At 39.6% G+C, this 19,499-nt stretch overlaps 2 protein-coding genes across 4 annotated transcripts in view; both read left to right on the top strand.

Moving 5' to 3' along the window:
• The window catches only part of ripk1 (receptor interacting serine/threonine kinase 1), a 38,982-nt gene extending 31,975 nt beyond the window's left edge, over nt 1–7,007 (top strand). For 2 of the 3 annotated variants that reach the window (XM_008116317.3, XM_003224386.4), the window contains one exon: nt 811–1,388. In XM_008116317.3, coding sequence (XP_008114524.2) covers nt 811–1,115 — 305 coding nt within the window. In that variant the 3' untranslated portion in view covers nt 1,116–1,388. Of the gene's footprint in view, nt 1–810; nt 1,389–2,897 lie in introns of those variants that run through there. The other variant, XM_062977670.1, reaches the window with a different exon arrangement.
• A 37-nt stretch (nt 7,008–7,044) lies between these two features.
• The window catches only part of bphl (biphenyl hydrolase like), a 40,701-nt gene continuing 28,246 nt past the window's right edge, over nt 7,045–19,499 (top strand). Inside the window, exon 1 of the mRNA XM_008116319.3 lies at nt 7,045–7,300. Coding sequence (XP_008114526.2) covers nt 7,200–7,300 — 101 coding nt within the window. The 5' untranslated portion in view covers nt 7,045–7,199. The remainder of the gene's footprint in view (nt 7,301–19,499) is intronic.

Here is a 19,499-nt window from a genome sequence, read left to right as displayed (position 1 = left end):
AAGAGAGGTTGCAGCAGTTTGCATTTGCCTGAGTCTACTGAGCCTCCCTGTGAATTAATTGAGTGCAAACCACTTTTGTGTGTTGTACACAGTTTTGCAGCAATAGAAGTAAGATTAGGATAAAGGGGGAAAGGAAAAGGTAATTGGATTAATGGACTGGTTCTGACAAATCAAAACAGATGGTGGGGTATGAATTTTAGGCTTGCACAGGCATCAAGAAAAGCATGAGATCTTCTCACAAGGGGATCATGAGGATAACAAGGTGGCTTCATTGGTGCTCCTTGAATGTAGGGCAGGTTAGAAATGCATTGGTCAGCAGATTTATTATTAGAGTGGTTTGGGCAAAACTAATTTCTTAAAAGCACACAAAATGTCTAGGCTTTTGACCATTGTGTGAAGCAGATCTGTGCATGTACTCATGATTGCATGTGTAGATTTTTCCCGAATGGATCAAGACTTTCCCTTGGAAAGAACCTCACAACACAAGCAAGCAGACAGATAGATGTACAGGCGAGCATGTAAAGCTGCTTCACGTGATGGTTGGATGTTAGGAGCAGAGTAGAACCCAGACTTCATAAAAGTGACTATATTTTGACCTCAGCTCATAAAATTTCGCAGCTAGGAATGTAACTTTCTGTAGCTCTTTCCTTTCTGGGAGTTTTGAATCACAAGAGTAAATATTCTATGTTCTGATGGATCCAGTTTTCCCTATCTGCTTCTATACACTTTTAAGACATTAAAGGTGTCTCGTGAAAAGAGGAAAATCTGTTCTGTTACTGAATGTTCTCCTTGTCCTTTCTCCACCACCAGAGAGCACCACTCTTGTTTCTGAGACACATCTCAACATTGTAAGGGACAACATGGGAAAACATTGGAAAGACTGTTCCCGTAAACTGGGTTTCAGTGATGCAGAGTTGGATGAAATTGACCACGACTACGAACGTGATGGACTCAAAGAGAAAGTTTACCAAATGTTTCAGCGGTGGCAAATGCGGCAAGGCAGCAAAGGGGCTACCGTGGGGAAACTGGCCTTAGCCCTCCATGCATGCCACAGGATAGACCTCCTGAACTGTCTTGTAAAAATTAACAAGGAGTCCAAAATGAATAAGAAATGAGAGACATCTGGAGAACTCTGCTTTTTGAGAGACAACTTTTCTACAAGTGACATGTGCTCGCTTTTGCCTTTCATTGCCAAAAGAAATGCTTTGAATGCTACCAGATCTTCATCATGACATTGCCAGAATAACAGTGATAAAAATGTGATTATTCTCTATACTCTCGCTACTCTCTATATAACGACACCATAAAATTAAAAGAGGGATCGATATTTTACATGTTGCCAAATTATTTATGCATTTGCATACTTTTAATAAAAAAATATAAATGGGCACGGGGCTATTCTTTCCTGAGTTCATTCTGGGTCATTATTATTACTATCAACACCAGCAGCATCATGTCTCAAATCCATAAATGACATTGTATATTGATTTTAATATGGGAATAATTTTATTTCAGATATGTGAAACGAGTGAGAATGAAATGAAAAAGAACAAGACCAAGAAAAAATATTGTTTGTTAGTAGGATCTTCTTTGGTTAAAACTAACAATAGTGTTGTATATATCACTTCCATACTGATATCTCAGGCCCTTTCCATACAACTGAATAAAATTAGGCAAGCTCCCACTGTCCTCCTTTCATAGGGATCTGAAAACCCAAATGTTCCAGCAAATTTTCGAGAATGATTCGTCTCCAGGCCCAGTCCCTAGGTAACCAGATAGCACTCTGTCCTGCACTTCATCCACTTCCCTGGCCCTTTGATAAATTGTTGCACTGTTCCTGGCCCAGCCCTTTTATAGTTGTCCACATTCATCTTCTAATCCTGTCCATTGGTTTGTTGAACCCTTTATTAACGGATCTACAATGAATTGGGTTTTTAAAAATATTTTATTTTTTATTTTTAGTGTGTTTTAACAGGTTTATGATATTTTGGTTGTAAGGTAATTATGTTATATTGCTGAATGTGTCTATTTCGATGTGTCTATTTCGAAAGGGCCAGGCTGTAGTGCAGCTGGTTAATCGCCAGCAGCAATAGGTCACTGCCAATCGGAAGGTGGCAAGTTCGAAGCCCGAGTCGGATTAAACACCCAACTGTTTAATAGCCTAGTTTACTGTCCACCTAAGCTGCAGCTGCAAGTAGATAAATTACGGACCACTTAAGTTGGAGCCCCAGTGGCGAAGTGCGTTAAAACGCTGAGCTGCTGAACTTGCAGACCGAAAGGTCCCAGTTTCAAATCCCGGGTTCTTGAGAAATTCAAAAATGTCAAGGCCCATGGTTGAAGCCGGACCAACATGTCTATGCAAGACGTTTTATAGTTTTAATGGTTTTAATCCACAGTTATTGGTTAGTTTGGATATGTGATGTATTTTATATTATGTGAGGCATTGAATTTTGTCATTATTATTTTATGAATCACTTTGAGCCCCTCCAGGGGTGAGAAAATCAGTATAGAAATGAAACAATTTTTTAAAAATCATGTCAGAAGTGATTTGAAAATATACCGCTAGTCACTTCTGGTGTGAGAGAATTGGTCATCTACAGAGACATTGCCCAGGGGATGCCCGGATGTGCTACCATTCTGCTGGGAGGCTTCTCTCATGTCCCCACAAGCTAGAGCTGACAGACGGGAGCTCACTTGGTCTCGCAGATTTGAACCGGTAACCTTACATACTATAGAAATGTCATATATAAAGAATACATTTGCCGTGCTGTTATTACCTGTATATGTAAATGCATTCCTACTATTCATATTATCCCAGATATATTTGTTTCTATGTCATTTTATGCTTCTTTTGAAAAATTACTGTGGTTGTGTTTTTTAAAATATCATATGTACAGGAGAACCTCCACTTTTCAACATGTTTAACTGTACTGGAATTCAAATAGGCCCTTACAACCACTTGGAAATTAAAGACCAGTCACTGCCCAGCACACCTCCAGCTCCTTTTCACTATAATCACGAAGCCTTCCGTGAGCTATTTGGTAAGTAAAAAAGCAAAGCGGACTTTCTTCTGCTTTTACTTCTCAAAGGCCCCATCTACACTGCCATATAGAATCCAGGTCATCTGTTTTGAACTAGATTATATGGCAATGTAGACTCATATAATGTGGATTATCTGCCTTGATAATGTGGATTATATGGCAGTGTAGAAGGGACCAGAGTTTTGGCACTGAGTCAAACGAAAGATCATTTATTCTGTCAAGGTACATCATGCCCAAACATTTCTAGTCGGCCAGTTAGAGCAGGGGGCTTTCTAACAAAGAGTGCTAATGCCTCTAAAGGTAAAAGTAAAGGTTTTCCCCTGACATTAAGGCTAGTTCTGCCAACTTTGGGTTAGTGCTCATCTCCATTTCTAAGCCGGCGTTGTCTGTAGATAGCTCCTAGGTCAAGTGGCTGGCATGACTGCATGGAGCGCTGTTACCTTCCCACCGGAGCGGTACCTATCGATCTACTCACATTTGCATGTTTTCGAACTGCTAGGTTGGCAGAAGCTGGGGCTAATAGTGGGAGCTCACTCCGCTCCCCGGATTCGAACCACTGACCTTTCAGTCAGCAAGTTCAGTAGCTCAATGGTTTAACCCGCTGTGCCACTGAGTGTAGTTTGGTAGTGCCTCTACCAAACTACAAATCCCAGAATTCCACAGTGTTGAGCTATGCATTATTTTGCTGTGTAGATGCGCCCTAAGAATGCTATATCTCTCTGCATTGTTCCTCATACAGAGAAGGAATGTCTTGGAGCTCTTAAGCAAAGTGCTGGATGGAAACACTCCCATTGGTCCTTTAGTTGGGGACTTGGCATCAGGGGTGTGTAATGTCACATGGATTGAAAAGGACTTTACTATGTGAAGTAGATCTCCGCATGTACCTATAACCGCATGTGTTGAATGCATTTCCTGAATGGATCAGGATCTTCCCTTGGAAAGAACCACATAAGCAGACAGATAGATGTCCAGGCTTTGGAAAAGCAGCTATTTTTTGACATCAGTTCCTGTTTCCCCGCCAGGAATGCTATGGCTTTCTGGCAGTTTTGGTTTTTATAAATTAGCTTTTCCTTTCTGAGAATTTGGAATTTTTTAGACAGTATGTTTTACATGTTCTAATGGATCTAGTCTTCACTATCTGGTCTTATACACTTTTAATACATTGGGAGATTTGTCTGTGGGAAAAGGGGAAATTATATTGTCATTGATTATTCTCCCTTCCTTTTCTCCACCGCCAGAGAGCACTGCTCCCATTTCTGACACACATCTCAACATTGTAAGGAGCAACTTGGGAAAGCATTGGAAATACTGTGCCCGTAACTTGGGTTTCAGTGATCCAGAGTTGGATGAAATTGAAGAGGACTACAAATATTATGGACTCAAAAAAAAAAATTACCAGATGTTTCAGTGGTGGCAAATGAGAGAAGGCAGCAAAGGGGCGACTGTGGGGAAGCTGGCCTTAGCCCTCTATGCATGCCAGAAGATTGATCTCCTGAACAGTCTTGTAAAAATTAACCAGGAGTCTGAAATGAATAAGAAATGAGAGACAAGCAGAGAACTCTGCTCTTTGAGAGACAACTTTTCTACAAGTAGCACATGCTCACTTTTTTCCTTTCATTGCCATAAAAATGTTTTATATGGTGCCAGATTTTCACCTTGATGCTGCTGGAATAGTAATGATAAAAATGTGATTATTCTTTTTCTGAATTTTATATAGCAAGTATTCTCCCCCTTCAATAATGCCATGAAATTTAAAGGATAGAAATACACGTATTTTAGAACATATTGCCAAACTGTTCATGAGACTCAAGACGCCAGATCTGTCCACGGTAGTCCATGCCTTGGTTACTTCCCGTTGGGACTACTGCAATGCTCTCTACGGGCCCTTCCACACAGCCCTATATCCCAGAATATCAAGGCAGAAAACCCCACATTTTCTGCTTTGAACTGGGATATATGACAGTGTGGACTCAGATAACCCAGTTCAAAGCAGATATTGTATGATTTTCTGCCTTGATATTCTGGGTTATAGGGTTATGTGGAAGGGCCGTGTGTGGGGCTGCTTTTGAAGATAGTTCAGAAACTACAATTAGTTCAGAGATCGGCAGCCTGGTTACTAACTGGAGTGCTGTACAGGGAGAGAATTACTCCCATGTTACGGCAGTTCCACTGGCCAGTCCATTTTTTGGGGTAAATACAAAGTGCTGGCTATTACTTATAAATCCCTAAACTGTTCAGGCCCAGACTATTTGAAAAACCTCATCTCCGGGTACAATCCGCAGAAGATGCCCTGCTCTCGGTCCCACCCCCATCTCAAGTGCAGTTGGTGGGAATGAGAGAGGTGGCCTTCTCCATGGCTGCACCCAACCTCTTGAACTCCCTCCCTAAAAAACAAAAAAATGGTCCCTGTCTTCTCTCCTTTAAAAAGTTTGTAAAGACCCATCTGTGTAATCTAGTTTATGGAGAGGAGGAGGATTAGCATTCCTACACATATTCTTGCTGTGACATCGGATACTTACTTTAGCCTGTTGATGTGATTTATCATATTATGCTTTTAATGTACAGTATTGTGGTTTAATCGATTTGACTCCTTGTATTTATTATGTTTATTTAGTTTAACCCTTGGTTTTCGTTGTTCATAAGTTATATCGAGTTTACTTATTGATTTGCCTTGATTGCTGTTAATTTGTTGGGCATTGAATGTTTGCCATTTTTCTTTTTTTGTAAACCGTCTCGAGTTTCTTCAGGGAGAGAGGGTGGGTTATAAATAAAGTTTATTATTATTATTTGAAACACAACAAGATGAGTCCACAGCAGACACTCTGCTGGCTGTTGTATTGGATCACACGTCGGACACTTCCCAAGTGTCTAGGGCTGTGTGGTGTATCGGCAAATAGTGCGTGCAGATCCCAGTAAGGTGGCCTTCTGCAGCTGGCAGGTGGTAATTTTGTCAGCGCCGATTGTGTTTAAGTGCAGGTCAAAGTCTGCACCCAGTGTGCCGATCACCACTGGGACCACCTTGACTGGCTTGTGCCAGAGTCTTTGCAATTCGATCTTTAAATCCTTGTATCGTGTCAGCTTTTCCAGCTGTTTTTCTTCAATCCTGCTGTCCCCTGGGATTGCAACATCGACAATCCATACTTTGTTTTTTAACACAATCATGAGGTCAGGAGTATGATGATTATTCATCATCATCATCATCATCATCATCATGAATTCCTACAATTTTAGGAAAAACAATATAAGTGGGCACAAGGCTTTATGACTTTTGACTTTATTTTGGGTATAGGATGATAAGAATGAGGGCAAATGGAGAGATAGCTTTTATCCTATTGAACTCTAGGGTTTCACACTGATATGGCATTAGGAGCTGTGCAGTACGGATTAGAATGGAAGGATGGATGTTTTGTTTTGTAATTCTACATATATAATGTGCATTGGGGATGGCATATAATTTCGTTGTACGATGAACAATGACAATAAAAGTTATTCTATTTTAAATACATATTTATGTTTTATTTTATAGATGGTTTTATGTGTTGTGATGCTCCCGATGGCGCAGCAGGTTTAACTGCTGAACTGCTGAACTTGCTGACCGAAAGGTCAGTGGTTTGAATCTGGGGAGCGGGGTGAGCTCCTGCTGTTAGCCCCAGCTTCTGCCAACCTACCAGTTTGAAAACATGCAAATGTGAGTAGATCAATAGGTACCACTCCTGCAGGAATGTAATAGCGTTCCATGCAGTCATGCCAGCCACACGACCTTGGAGGTGTCTACAGACAACGCCGGCTCTTCAGCTTAGAAATCCCCAGCGTCGGACATTGCTAGACTTAATGTCGAAAAAATCTTTACTGATGTTTTGTATATTCTAATTGTTTTGGACTTGTATTGCTTTTAATATGTTGTAAGCCATTTTGGGTCCTTTTGTGGGAGAAAAGCGGGATACAAATAAAGATTTATTATTACTATTCTTATTGTTATTATATTATTATATTATTATGCTCCTGTGCTTCTGCGTGGCGTTTGGCCCTGGCGAGCGATTGGCCTGGTGGACTCTCGCCTGCTCGCGTCGCAGCCCCTTGACTCCTGCGGGGAGGGAGCCAGGCGAAGGCGGGGGCGTTGCCTCAAGGGAAGCCGAGCGGCAAGCAGGCTTTCGGGAGATGGCTCGCTCCGGAGGCGGGGGTCTGCTGCGCCTCCTCGCCCACCTCTCCCCCTCCGCGCGGGGGACCCGGCCCCGGAGAGCGCCCCCGGCTCTCTACAGGTAAAGGCCTGCTCGCAAAGGCGAAGGGAAGCAGCCAAGCGGCGGGAAGGGCTGCCTGCTCAACCTGCCCTGGGCGCGCCTGCGTGGTCGGTGACCAAGGTTTGCTCGCTGTTGGAGTTGGAGGGCGTGGAATGAGCTCTTCGCCTGGAGTTAGACCGCCATGGCTCAATGCTACGGGATCCTGGGAGTTGTAGTTCGACAAGAGCCTTCTCTGCTCAACAGCGCCAGTGCTTCCCCAAACCACAGCCTCCACGATCTGGTAGCATAGAGTAAATGCAAGTAAAGTGCGGTCAAAGTGCATTGTTTCTACAGTGTAGATTTCTTTCCCAAGATTCATAGGCTTCATTTGCTCCAAATGGCCTGCTTTGAACTGGGTGATATGTCAGTGTAAAAAGGTAAAAGTTTTCCCTTTGACATTGTCTAGTCAGGGCTGTAGGCAAGGGGGGGGGGGGGGAGGGGGGAGTAGGGGTTCAACCTCCCCCCCCTGAAAAATTTCAGGTTTTAAAAAATAACCTGGTTTACTCCTGAATTATAACTGATTAACCAAATCCCCATGAGTGTCCACTGAAGTTTATCTGTCTTGAGCAGGGGTCCCCAAACTAAGGCCCGGGGGCCGGATGCGGCCCTCCAAGATAATTTACCTGGCCCCCGCCCTCATTTATAATATAATATTTTTATATCAGTTTTAATAATATAATATATTGTATATACATATAATATTGATAAGAATATTATCATTTTATACAATATAATGCTAACAATAATACCATATAATAATATTAATTATATGTTATATATTACATATAATATTACAGTATAGTGGTATAGTTCAATATAGTATAATGCTAATATTGTGCTATGCTAATAATATAATATATTGTATGTACATACAGCTGCTCTGAGTTCCCTTCGGGGTGAGAAGGGTGGGATATAAATGTAGTAAATGAATAAATAAATAATTTTGGACTTAGGCTCGCCCAAAGTCTGAAATGACTTGAAGACACACAACAACAACCCTAATTAACCTGACTATCTCATTGGCCAGAAGCAGGCCCACACTTCCTATTGAAATCCTGATAGGTTTATGTTGGTTAAAATTATTTTCATTTTTAAATATTGTATTGTTCTTTCATTGTTATTGTTGTTTTGCACTACAAATAAGATATGTGCAGTGTGCATAGGAATTTGTTCGTTTTTTTCCCCAAATGATAATTTGGCCCCTCAACAGTCTGAAGGATTGTGGACCGGCCCTCTGCTTTAAAAGTTTGAGGACCCCTGGTCTTGAGTGTCCACTGAAGTTTATCCATAGAGGCTGATTTCTAATACAGTAGAGTCTCACTTATCCAAGCCATTTTTGTAGTCAATGTTTTCAATATACAGTAGAGTCTCACTTATCCAACATAAACGGGCCGGCAAATGTTGGATAAGCGAATATGTTGGATAATAAGGAGGCATTAAGGAAAAGCCTATTAAACATTAAATTAAGTTATGATTTTACAAATTAAGCACCAAAACATCATGTTATACAACAAATTTGACAGAAAAAGTAATTCAATATGCAGTAATGTCATGTTGTAATTACTGTATTTACAAATTTAGCACCAAAATATTATGATAAATTGAAAACATTGACTACAAAAATGCATTGGATAATCCAGAATGTTGGATAAGTGAGTGTTGGATAAGTGAGACTCTACTGTATCATGATATTTTGGTGCTAAATTCGAAAATACAGTAATTACGACATAACATTACTGCGTATTGAACTACTTTTCTGTCAAATTTGTTGTATAACATCATGTTTTGGTGCTTAATTTGTAAAATCATAACCTAATTTGATGTTTAATAGGCTTTTCCTTAATCCCTCCTTATTATCCAAGATATTCACTTATCCAAGCTTCTGCTGGCCCGTTTAGCTTGGATAAGCGAGACTCTACAGTATTTTGCATTATGGAACTCCTCATCGTGATTTGCCAAAATATGTTTCATCCCCCCCCCCCCCAGAATTTTTTTTCTGCCTATGGCCCTGAGTCTAGTCATGTCCGACTCTGGGAGTTGGTGCTCATCTCCATTTCTAAGCCGAAGAGCCGGCATTGTCCGTAGACACCTCCAAGGTCATGTGGCCGGCATGACTGCAATGGAGCACCGTTACCTCTCCGCCAGAGTGGTACCTATTGATTTCACATTTGCATGTTTTCGAACTGCTAGGTTGGCAGAAGCTGGGGCTAACAGCGGGAGCTCACCCCGCTCCCCGTATTCGAACCAGCGACCTTTCGGTCAGCACGTTCAGCAGCTCAGCAGTTTAACCCACTGGTGCAGACTCATATCATCCAGTTCAAAGCAGACAATGTGGATTGTCTGCTTTGATAACTTGGAATATATGGTAGTGTAAGAGGGGAGTCAAAGTCCACCATGGTGAATGCCACCAGGGTTCTTTTTAAAATTCTGCCAGATTTCTGAAAGCAGCCTTTTAACAGCAGAATTGTTGAAGTCTTTCATGGAATCACTGAGTTGCTGTGAGTTTTCCGGGCTGTATGGCCATGTTCCAGAAGCATTCTCTCCTGACATTTCACCCACATCTATGGCAGGCATCTTCCGAGGTTGTGAGGTCTGTTGGACACTAGGCAAGTGGGGATTTATATATGTGGAATTTCCAGGTTGGAAGAAAGAACTCTTGTCTGTTGGAGGCAAGTGTGACTATTGCAATTAATCACCTTGAATGTTGCATTGAATGCAACATTCACACTTGCCTCAAACAGACAAGAGTTATTTCTCCCACCTTGGACATTATTCCAGAGAAAGAGAAAGCAGCTACAATCCTAGATTTAGCAGGACAATTTTGACTTTCTTTCCCCAGTGGAAACCTGCAACAGATGCTGCTTGGGTTAACTTGCTGCTCTTCCCAGTCATTGTGAGACCTTGAAGGCCTATGTTGGTGCTTAGAATAAGAATTCTGTAGATTATATTGCTGCTATTCTGGTTTTTCTTGCAGATTAGGTATGAAAGGATTTTCTTCCTCTTATCTGTTCTGGACAAAGAGCAGAGAACCTTTTGAACCTTAAACAACAGAAGTACAATATGAGATTCCTTGAATATCCATGTGTGAGATAACCTTATTTGCTTGATTTCTCCGGTGGCCTAGGAGATAAAAGCCTTGTGACTTGAAGGTTGGGTTGCTGACCTGAAGGCTGCCAGGTTCGAATCCCACCCGGGGAGAGTGCAGATGAGCTCTCTCTATCAGCTCCAGCTCCCTGCGGGGACATGAGAGAAGCCTCCCACACGGATGGTAAAACATCAAAACATCCGGGCGTCCGTTCCGGTGAGGCGTTCATGGAGGCTGGCAGGGCGGCGAGAGGGCTCTCTCAACGCCAGTTCCTATAGGCGATTCAGAAGAGTAATCTACTCTCACTTTCAGACGGATAGATGCCTGAAGGACAGCCAAGCCCATAGGGTATCATCCCAGGGTCAAGTGTCCGGCTACCCCTCAAGGGTGGTCGGTCCGAGATCCAGCGGGATAGACCCCCAGGGCAGCGCTAGGAGAACCAAGGCAAGCATCTCGGGATAACAGCCTACCAATGCCCATTTTTAAATTTAAGAAGCTGAAGACTACAAAAAAAGTAAGTGGAAACAAACGTTCTTTTCTAAGGGGGACCTCCTCCGCTAACTTACTTAGGTGGGTTCATATTGATGACAACTATAACTATATAATCATACTAAGAACGGAAAACAGCGGATAACCATTGAGACTGGGAGACGCCAGGCTCTACAATTTATTTCAAACCACACTCAAAATCAAAAGAAACAGAGAAAGCGAAAGATTCAAAAGAACTATTTGAATCTGAGAATCTTTCAAGGTCAGTGCGGTCCCATCGCCATTTTCTTGAGGTTTATTTGCGTTTTAAACTCATTTGAGTTTAAAACGCAAATAAACCTCAAGAAAATGGCGATGGGACCGCACTGACCTTGAAGAAGAGATCTGCTGAAAATTGTTGTGTCTACGGAGCCTCCTGCAATAAACAAAGAGTTTGGAAAGGGAGTGCTCTGTGGGGGAAGGTCCAGAGAGACCGGAAACAGGAGAGGAGAGGAGACAGGCGGAGGAGATTGATTGAGTGATTGCGACGAAAGGAGGTGGAAGGAGCGGGAAGGTGCGGACGGAAGGTGGAAAGACAAAAGGGCGGAAATAGGAGAAGTCTGGGCGGAAGAAGCCAACAAGGGAGATACGGGCAGGGGAGAGAAGAGGAGGAAAACAAACTGTGACAGACGAGGTGCTCTCAAATCTTGGCACGGAGGGAAACAAAAGCTCAAAGCGAAAACACCCTGATAAGAGGAAGGGAACCAAGTGTAAAGTAAAACAGAAAGAAACGAAGAAGATACGGGAGGGGGCCCAAAAGGCTTGATAGGTGGAAAAGAAAGGAGAAGAGCGAACGGGAAGAAGGAGAAAAGCAGGTATACGACAGGGCCACCTTAAAAGGGGAATAAAAGAAGAAGAGATAGAAGTGAAGAGAAAAGACTGGATATAGAAGAGGTAGGACTTTAAAGGGACAAAAAAAACAAAACAAAACAAAAAAACAACAACTCTATATCCTATATTTTATGGAATTACAAACAAGAGATCAATCAAAATAAATTCATCTAAATATCAATATACTATATTAATATACGAATAAAGAAAAGACAGAATAAATTGATAAAGACAAATATTAAATACTAAATATCAAATACCAAAATTAAATATAACACTTATATAAATAAATAAATTAAAAAATCAAATCAAACTATAAAAAACATGGAATTTTGATCAATTAAACAAAATCAATTAGACCAATTAAAGGCAATACAGTAAAAGCTAAATTGTTTCTTTGCATGAGAAACACGTATCAAAACTGAGAAAAGAAAAATAAAAGAAAAGCGAAATGTCGTTCCTAAAGATTAAAGAAGACAAGAAGGCAACGGGAGTGGGAGCAGGAAGAAGAGGCTCAATACCGGACGACCTATCCTTACGTGATCTGATGAAGGAGATGCAGAAAATCTCCGAAAAACAAGACGCATATCAAAAGATAGCTGAGGAACAAAGAATGGAAGCAAGAAAAGAAATGAGAGAAGAAATGGATACATTAAAAAAGGAAATTACGATGGAACTAGGGGCTATGAAGAAAGATTTGGACTACCTAAGACAAGAAATGAAACAAACAAAGACAGAAACAAAGAAAATAGAAAAAACCCAGGACAAAATATGTAATAAAATGCAAGGATTAGAGGAAAAAAATATTAAACTAGAAAACAAATACGAACAATGGGAGCAAAAGGAATTGGAATTTCAACTAAGATTCCGAAATATCCAAGAAGAAGCAAAGGAAAACATCAGAGCAATCATAACCAAAATGGTGGCAGAGATACTACGGATGACGGAAGACCAAGCAGACCAAAACATCGACCGGGTATACAGAGTAACTACGAACTACTCCAAGAGAAACAAAGCTGATAGAGATGTGGTAGTCCAATTTGGACGAAAAAGAATTAGAGATGAAATCCTGAAAGAAAATAGCCAAACCCCAACCATATTTAAAGGGAAAAGGGTAGCAATACTCAAAGAATTTCCAACATCGACTCTGATAAAGAGGAGAAAATATTTCTTCCTAACGGAGGATCTGAAAATATTGGGAATACGATTTAGATGGGAAAGAAGGGAGGGCATTATGGTCTCCTACAAAGAGAATAAATATTGGCTGACAACGGAAGAGAAGGCCAGGGACTTCCACAAAAAACTTAAAAGTGATATGGGAGAAAGTAAACCTAAAGAATGTAAGGATCCAAGAGACACAAAAAAAAAGAGAGAGCGAGGTTTGATTCCCCGGAAGAAGAAGATATCCAATCTGGAAAAGAGGAAGAAAACTGCGACAGAGAAGATGAGGAAGAAGAAGGAGTAGAAGAGGAAGAGGAAAACAAAGACGATGGAAATCAGATTCTACGGATGTCAACGGACTAAATTCTCCACAGAAAAGAAAAAAAATATTCAACGCCATTAGGAAGGGTAGATATGACATATCGGCGCTACAAGAAACCCATATCTCCCAAAAACATATATCACATCTGACTCAAAAATCAATTGGACAAGAATATTTTTCTTCAGCTCCTGAAAAAAAGCGTGGAGTAGTAATATATGTAAACCCAAGACTTAACACACCAATTAATTTTATGAAACTTTATAAAGATCTAGACTTGAAGGATATATGGAGAATGAAACATAAAGAAGAGAAGGACTACACCTACTTCTCCAATAGACACCGAACATAGACAAGGATTGACTTGATTTGGGCTTCTAACACACTAACTACTAGTATTAATTACATCAAAATACTGCCCAGAACTCATACAGACCATTGCCCATTGGAAATGACATTAAATCAAGGAAAAAAGATATGGAAATGGAGGTTAAACGATAACTTACTAAAGGAAGAAGGGGATATAAAAAAAATAAGGAAATTTTGAAAGATACCTCCAAGGCGGTAATGAGGGGGTACTTCATTCAACAAAATTCAATCAGGAAAAAAAAAGAGAGATTTGGATATTAAGAAAAACTTAGGAGAAATCAGCAAAATAGAAAATGAATTAAAAAAATCCCCCAATAATAAGAATACCCAACAAAGACTACAAGCGTTACATAGACAAAGAGAAAATCTAGAATCAGAGGAATTAGCAAAAAACTTGAAATTTATTAAACAATGCCACTATGAAAACGCCAACAAACCGGGAAGATGGTTGGCTTCTAAAATAAGGAAGAAGAGACAAAAACAACACATCTCTTCAATACGAGTAGAGGACAAAGAATATTCGTCGGATCAAGAAATAATGGACCAATTCTACAAATTTTATAAAACCTTATATACAAAAGACCAGATAGAAAAGGAGGAGATTGCTAAGTATTTAAGTAACCAGAAACTAGCCAAAATCTCAGATAAACATAGAGAATATCTAAATAAGGAAATATCAAAAGAAGAACTACACAAAGCAATCAGGAAACTGGACTCCTCAAAGGCTCCAGGACCCGATGGATACACAGCGTGTTACTATAAAACATTTGAACAAGAACTGTCACCACTACTTCTAAGAATAATGAATCAAGCAATGCAAAACCAGACAATACCAAACTCGTGGAAGGAGGCTACAATAACATTAATTCATAAAGAAAAATCAGATTCTCAGGACATTAAAAACTATAGACCAATCTCGCTTTTAAACACAGACTACAAATTATTTACAAACATACTGGCAGAGAGATTGAAAACCTTTTTAACAGAATGGATAAAAGAAGACCAAGCCGGATTCCTTCCAAGGAGACAAATAAAGGATAATGTCAGAATAATATTAAATGCAATTGAATATTATGAAAGAAATAACCAAAAAGAATGTGCCTTCCTCGCGTTAGACGCGGAGAAGGCGTTTGATAATATTAATTGGGATTTCTTTATTATGTTGTTAAAAGAATTGGACATGGGACATCAATATATTACAGGAATAAAATCAATATATACTAAACAAGAAGCAAAGATCTATATAAATGGCCAAGAAATAAAAAAATTTAATATAGCAAAAGGCACAAGACAAGGCTGCCCACTCTCACCTTTATTATTCATACTTTATTATTTCATTGGAAATGCTCCTAAATAACATAAGAGAGGACAAAGAATTAATTGGAATAAAGATAAGAAAAAAGGACTATAAAATAAGGGCATTCGCCGACGACATGATTTGTATAATCGAAAACCCACTAGAAAGCATCCAAAAGTGGCTAAAAAAAATAGAAGAATTTGGTAAAATCTCGGGACTGAGAATCAACAAGAATAAAACAATGATAATGACTAAAAACATTCCAAGGAAAAGACAAGAAGAATTGGGAAAAATAACAGGAATAAAAGTTACTAATAAAATAAAATACTTAGGAATAGTCATTACACCCAAAAATGCGCAACTATTAAAGAATAACTATGAAGAAAAATGGAGGGAAATAAAAAAAGACATGGAATCGTGGAAACATCTAAATCTATCGTTACTCGGAAGAATATCAACGGTCAAAATGATCGTGTTACCAAAAATCTTGTTCCTCTTCCAAACAATCCCTATAATAAGAAACTATCAAATATTTAAAAAATGGAATTCAGACATAACTAAATTTATCTGGACAGGGAAAAAAGCGAGAATAAAACTCCTCAACTTGATTGATGAAAAAAAGAGAGGAGGACTGGGACTACCAGACCTGAGATCATATTATGAGGCTGGTGGTCTAACCTGGATCAAAGATTGGTCAAATTTAAACAAAATCAAAAGTTTAACCTTAGAAGGATTCGACCTAAGATATGGTTGGCATGCCTATATGTGGTACGATAAGAAAAAAGTGGAAAAGAATTTTGGAAATAACTTTATTAGATCGGCCCTAATCAAAATATGGGAAAATTATAAAGCAAGATTTTATCAGAAAACACCTCTTTGGATATCCCCAATAGAAGCGATACAAAGAACAGAATTAAGATGGGAAGAATGGCCAACATATAAAGATGTTTTGAAAAAACAGAATGGGGAATTTATACTGAGAACTCAAGAAGAAATAAGAAATAGATTCCAAAAGGTCTCGTGGTTTCAATATAGACAGATTCAAGAATATTACAACAGAGATAAAAAAAAATGGGTTTGCAGAAAAAGATACCTTATGGGATAAAATCAGACTTAATGAGAGAAAAGAAATAACTAAAAATTATAAAATATTGTTACAATGGACTACAGAAACAGAACAAGTCAAGGACTGCATGATAAAATGGGCATCCTATGTGAGACATCCAATAAACATGGAAGAATGGGAGAAAATGTGGAACCACAAATTGAAGTATACGATTTCATACGATCTCAAGGAAAATTGGTACAAAATGATGTACCAATGGTATATGACTCCTCAAAAGCTGGCAAAGTGCTATAAAAATGTAAAGGATCATTGTTGGAAATGTGAGAAACAGACAGGCACATTCTTTCATATGTGGTGGGGATGCAAATTGGCAAAAGGTTATTGGAAAAAAATACAAGAAGCGATACAAAAAATCATTAAAGTTAACATTCAATTAAGACCGGAATACTTTTTATTAGGAATGATTGATACGAACCTCAATAGAAATCAAGAGATTCTATTTAATTACTTTGTAACCGCAGCCAGAATAGTCTACGCAAAAAAGTGGAAATCAACAGAAATACCAACTAAAGAAGAATGGATATTAAAAATCATGGACATAAAGAACATGGACACATTGACATACTATATGAAGACCCACCATGGCAAACCAATAAAAGAAACGGATTGGACACTACTAACGACCTATATAGAACAAGAAAATTTTTTTACAGAACCATAATGTCGGAGTGGACTTATAGTGACAACAAATACGAAATTTTTCATTACCCAAAAGAAAAGACGGGAAGTACTTTTTTTTTTTTTCCTCTCCCATTCTCACGACCCCCTCCCCTTTCACTATCTTTCCTTTACTCACTATTGTTCTCACTCTTTTTATGTTGATAAAAATTTTAATAAAAATTATTTTTAAAAAAAACATCCGGGCGTCCCCTGGGCAACGTCCTTGCAGACGGCTGATTCTCTCACTCCAGAAGCAACTCCGGTCATAATGGGATGAGATATTTGATAGAAGGGGAAATTACCATAGTTCCTTAGTAGAAGACAGAATTTATGATTTGATTAGCTTTGCCGGCCACGCGTTGCTGTGGCTTAAGTGAAATAGCAGTGAATAGCCTTGCAGCCTCAAAGCCTGGCCATTTTCTTCCTAGGGGAATTCTACTTTGGTGAGCTGGAATACAATGAATTGTCTCGGTGCAGCAGGTATGCATGCTGTTATTAGTCACCTCGATTAGCATGTAATGGCCTTGCAGCCTCAAAGCCTGGCTGCTTCTTCCCTGGGGGAATCCTTTGTATGAAGGTGTTAGCTGGCCCTGATTGTTTTATTTGTGAAATTCCCTTGTTTTCTGATGGTTCCCCTTTATTTGTTGTCCTGTTTTTATACATGATTTTGTTTTGTATTATTTTTCCAGAGTAAGTAAGAGTGTTGTAATAGTGGGAGCGAGGTTTTGTTGTTTTTCAATGGATTTCCTCTGCTATGAACCAGACTGGCAAGTGTCGTTTATATACTTGTGGAATACAGTTTGTGCAGTGTGGGAGAATGAACTCCTGTCTGTTGGACGCAAGCATGAATGTCACCTTGATTAGCATGTAATGGGCTTGTAGCGTGATAGAGTGGCTGCTTCCTGCCTGGGGGAATTCTGTGTTGGGAGGTGTTAGCTGGCCCTGGGTGTGTCCTGTTTGGAATTTCCCTGTTTTCACAATGTTGGAAGTATTTTCCCTGATTAGTATGTATATTGTCCTTGTTGTTTATAAGATGTTAGGGGCTTATTGCCTGCCGGCTCTTTTGTCCTCCCTCCCTCCTCCCACCAGCGTTTGCACTCTGCCCTTTTCGGACGGGTCCGGCCAGAGGGAGGGCGAGAGGGAGGATGGAAGAGCCGCTGAAGGGGGAATGGGGGCCCATTTTGTGAGAGAAGTCCCTGACTGAATTAAAAGAAAATAATTTTTTAAAAGCAGGTAAAGGAGAAAGCTCCCCGTTATCCTTTCCTCCTCTGCCTCGTTCACCTCCACACTCTGGAGGACTTGGCTGATGTGGTTGAGTAGGCCTAATGTCCTCCTCCCTTGCGTTACGCAATCTGCCTGCCCCGGCCAGTGCAGTAACAGTTTTCAAAGTTCGGTTGGGATGCACACGCTGCTGCCTGTCAGTGACGTATGCATTCCAAGGGTAGGGGCTCCTCAGCGCATGCGCAGAGAGCAGTATTAGTTTTTTGGGTGTTTTGAGTGACTTCCCAATTGAATTGTTTTTGTTTTTTGATGTCTAAACACAGTCCGGATGATCATGTCTTTTGTGGCCAAATTTCGTCTGTTTTGGTTGTTTAGTTTTGCTGTTTACCTTAAAGCAGAAACGATCAGAACATTTTTATATATACAGTAGAGTCTCACTTATCCAAGCTAAACGGGCCGGCAGAAGCTTGGATAAGCGAATATCTTGGATAATAAGGAGGGGGACCTGAAAACTTGGTGGTCGTATCTCTCTGAATATTTAATTAATTATTTCATCCATGAAAAGAAAAATAAATATTTGAATACTCAGTCAAGACAAGATTGGCATAGGAAATGGTCTTGTTTAATCGACAAAATGGAAGGAAAAGATGGGTACAAAACTTTAAATCAGGCCTTCCAGACAATTAAATCAATGTATTGATTCAAGCAACCCAGATGGGGATGGGCGGGGGGTTGGAAGAGGGTGGTAAGGGTGGGTGGGATGGGGGGTTTAAAGGGGTAATTAATTAAGATATATGGTAAAGGGAATCACAATTGGAACCTGCATCCCAGCCATAAAGTTTGTAATCAGTTTTTGTGTTATCATTTAGATGGCAAAGGTTTGCAGTGTATTGTTTTGTTATCTGTATGAAGAAATAATAATAATATTTTTTTTTAAAAAAAAAACTAGGTTAACATGGGAAGGCATTTCTTCTGCATCCCAGAACACCCTTTGTATACCACTAACTTACTGAATTTCAATAAGAAATGTTCAATATTTCAGTATTTTCTGTTTACTTTTATTTAATGAATGCAATATATTGGAATTCCATTAAATCGTCACTTGTCTTACTGCAAAAAAAAAAAAACCAAAAATAAAAAAGGATAATAAGGAGGTATTAAGGAAAAGCCTATTAAACATCAAATTAGGTTATAATTTTACAAATTAAGTACCAAAACATCATGTTTTTCAACAAATTTGACAGAAAAAGTAGTTCAATGCGCAGTAATGTTATGTTGTAATTACTGTATTTACGAATTTAGCACCAAAATATCACGATATGTTGAAAACATTGACTACAAAAATGGCTTGGATAATCCAGAAACTTGCGAGGCTTGGATAAGTGAGACTCTACTGTATATAGATTGCTTAACGAGAAGTAGCCCACATTCCCTGGTACATGCAGATCTTCAGCCCTTAATCACAAAAAGACTTGTATAGCTTCTTTTATCTTTTCAGCAGTGATGCCAAACTAGAGCCTATCTTCTATCAATGAATCACAATCCCAAGTCATAAAATATACACACATCATGGAGAAAATGCTC

The sequence above is a fragment of the Anolis carolinensis genome, chromosome 4 (genome assembly GCF_035594765.1).
Source record: "Anolis carolinensis isolate JA03-04 chromosome 4, rAnoCar3.1.pri, whole genome shotgun sequence".
NCBI classification, from domain to species: Eukaryota; Metazoa; Chordata; class Lepidosauria; order Squamata; family Dactyloidae; genus Anolis; species Anolis carolinensis.
The sequence above is the reverse complement of the archived record's forward strand: the minus strand, read 5'-3'. Positions and strand labels throughout refer to the sequence as shown.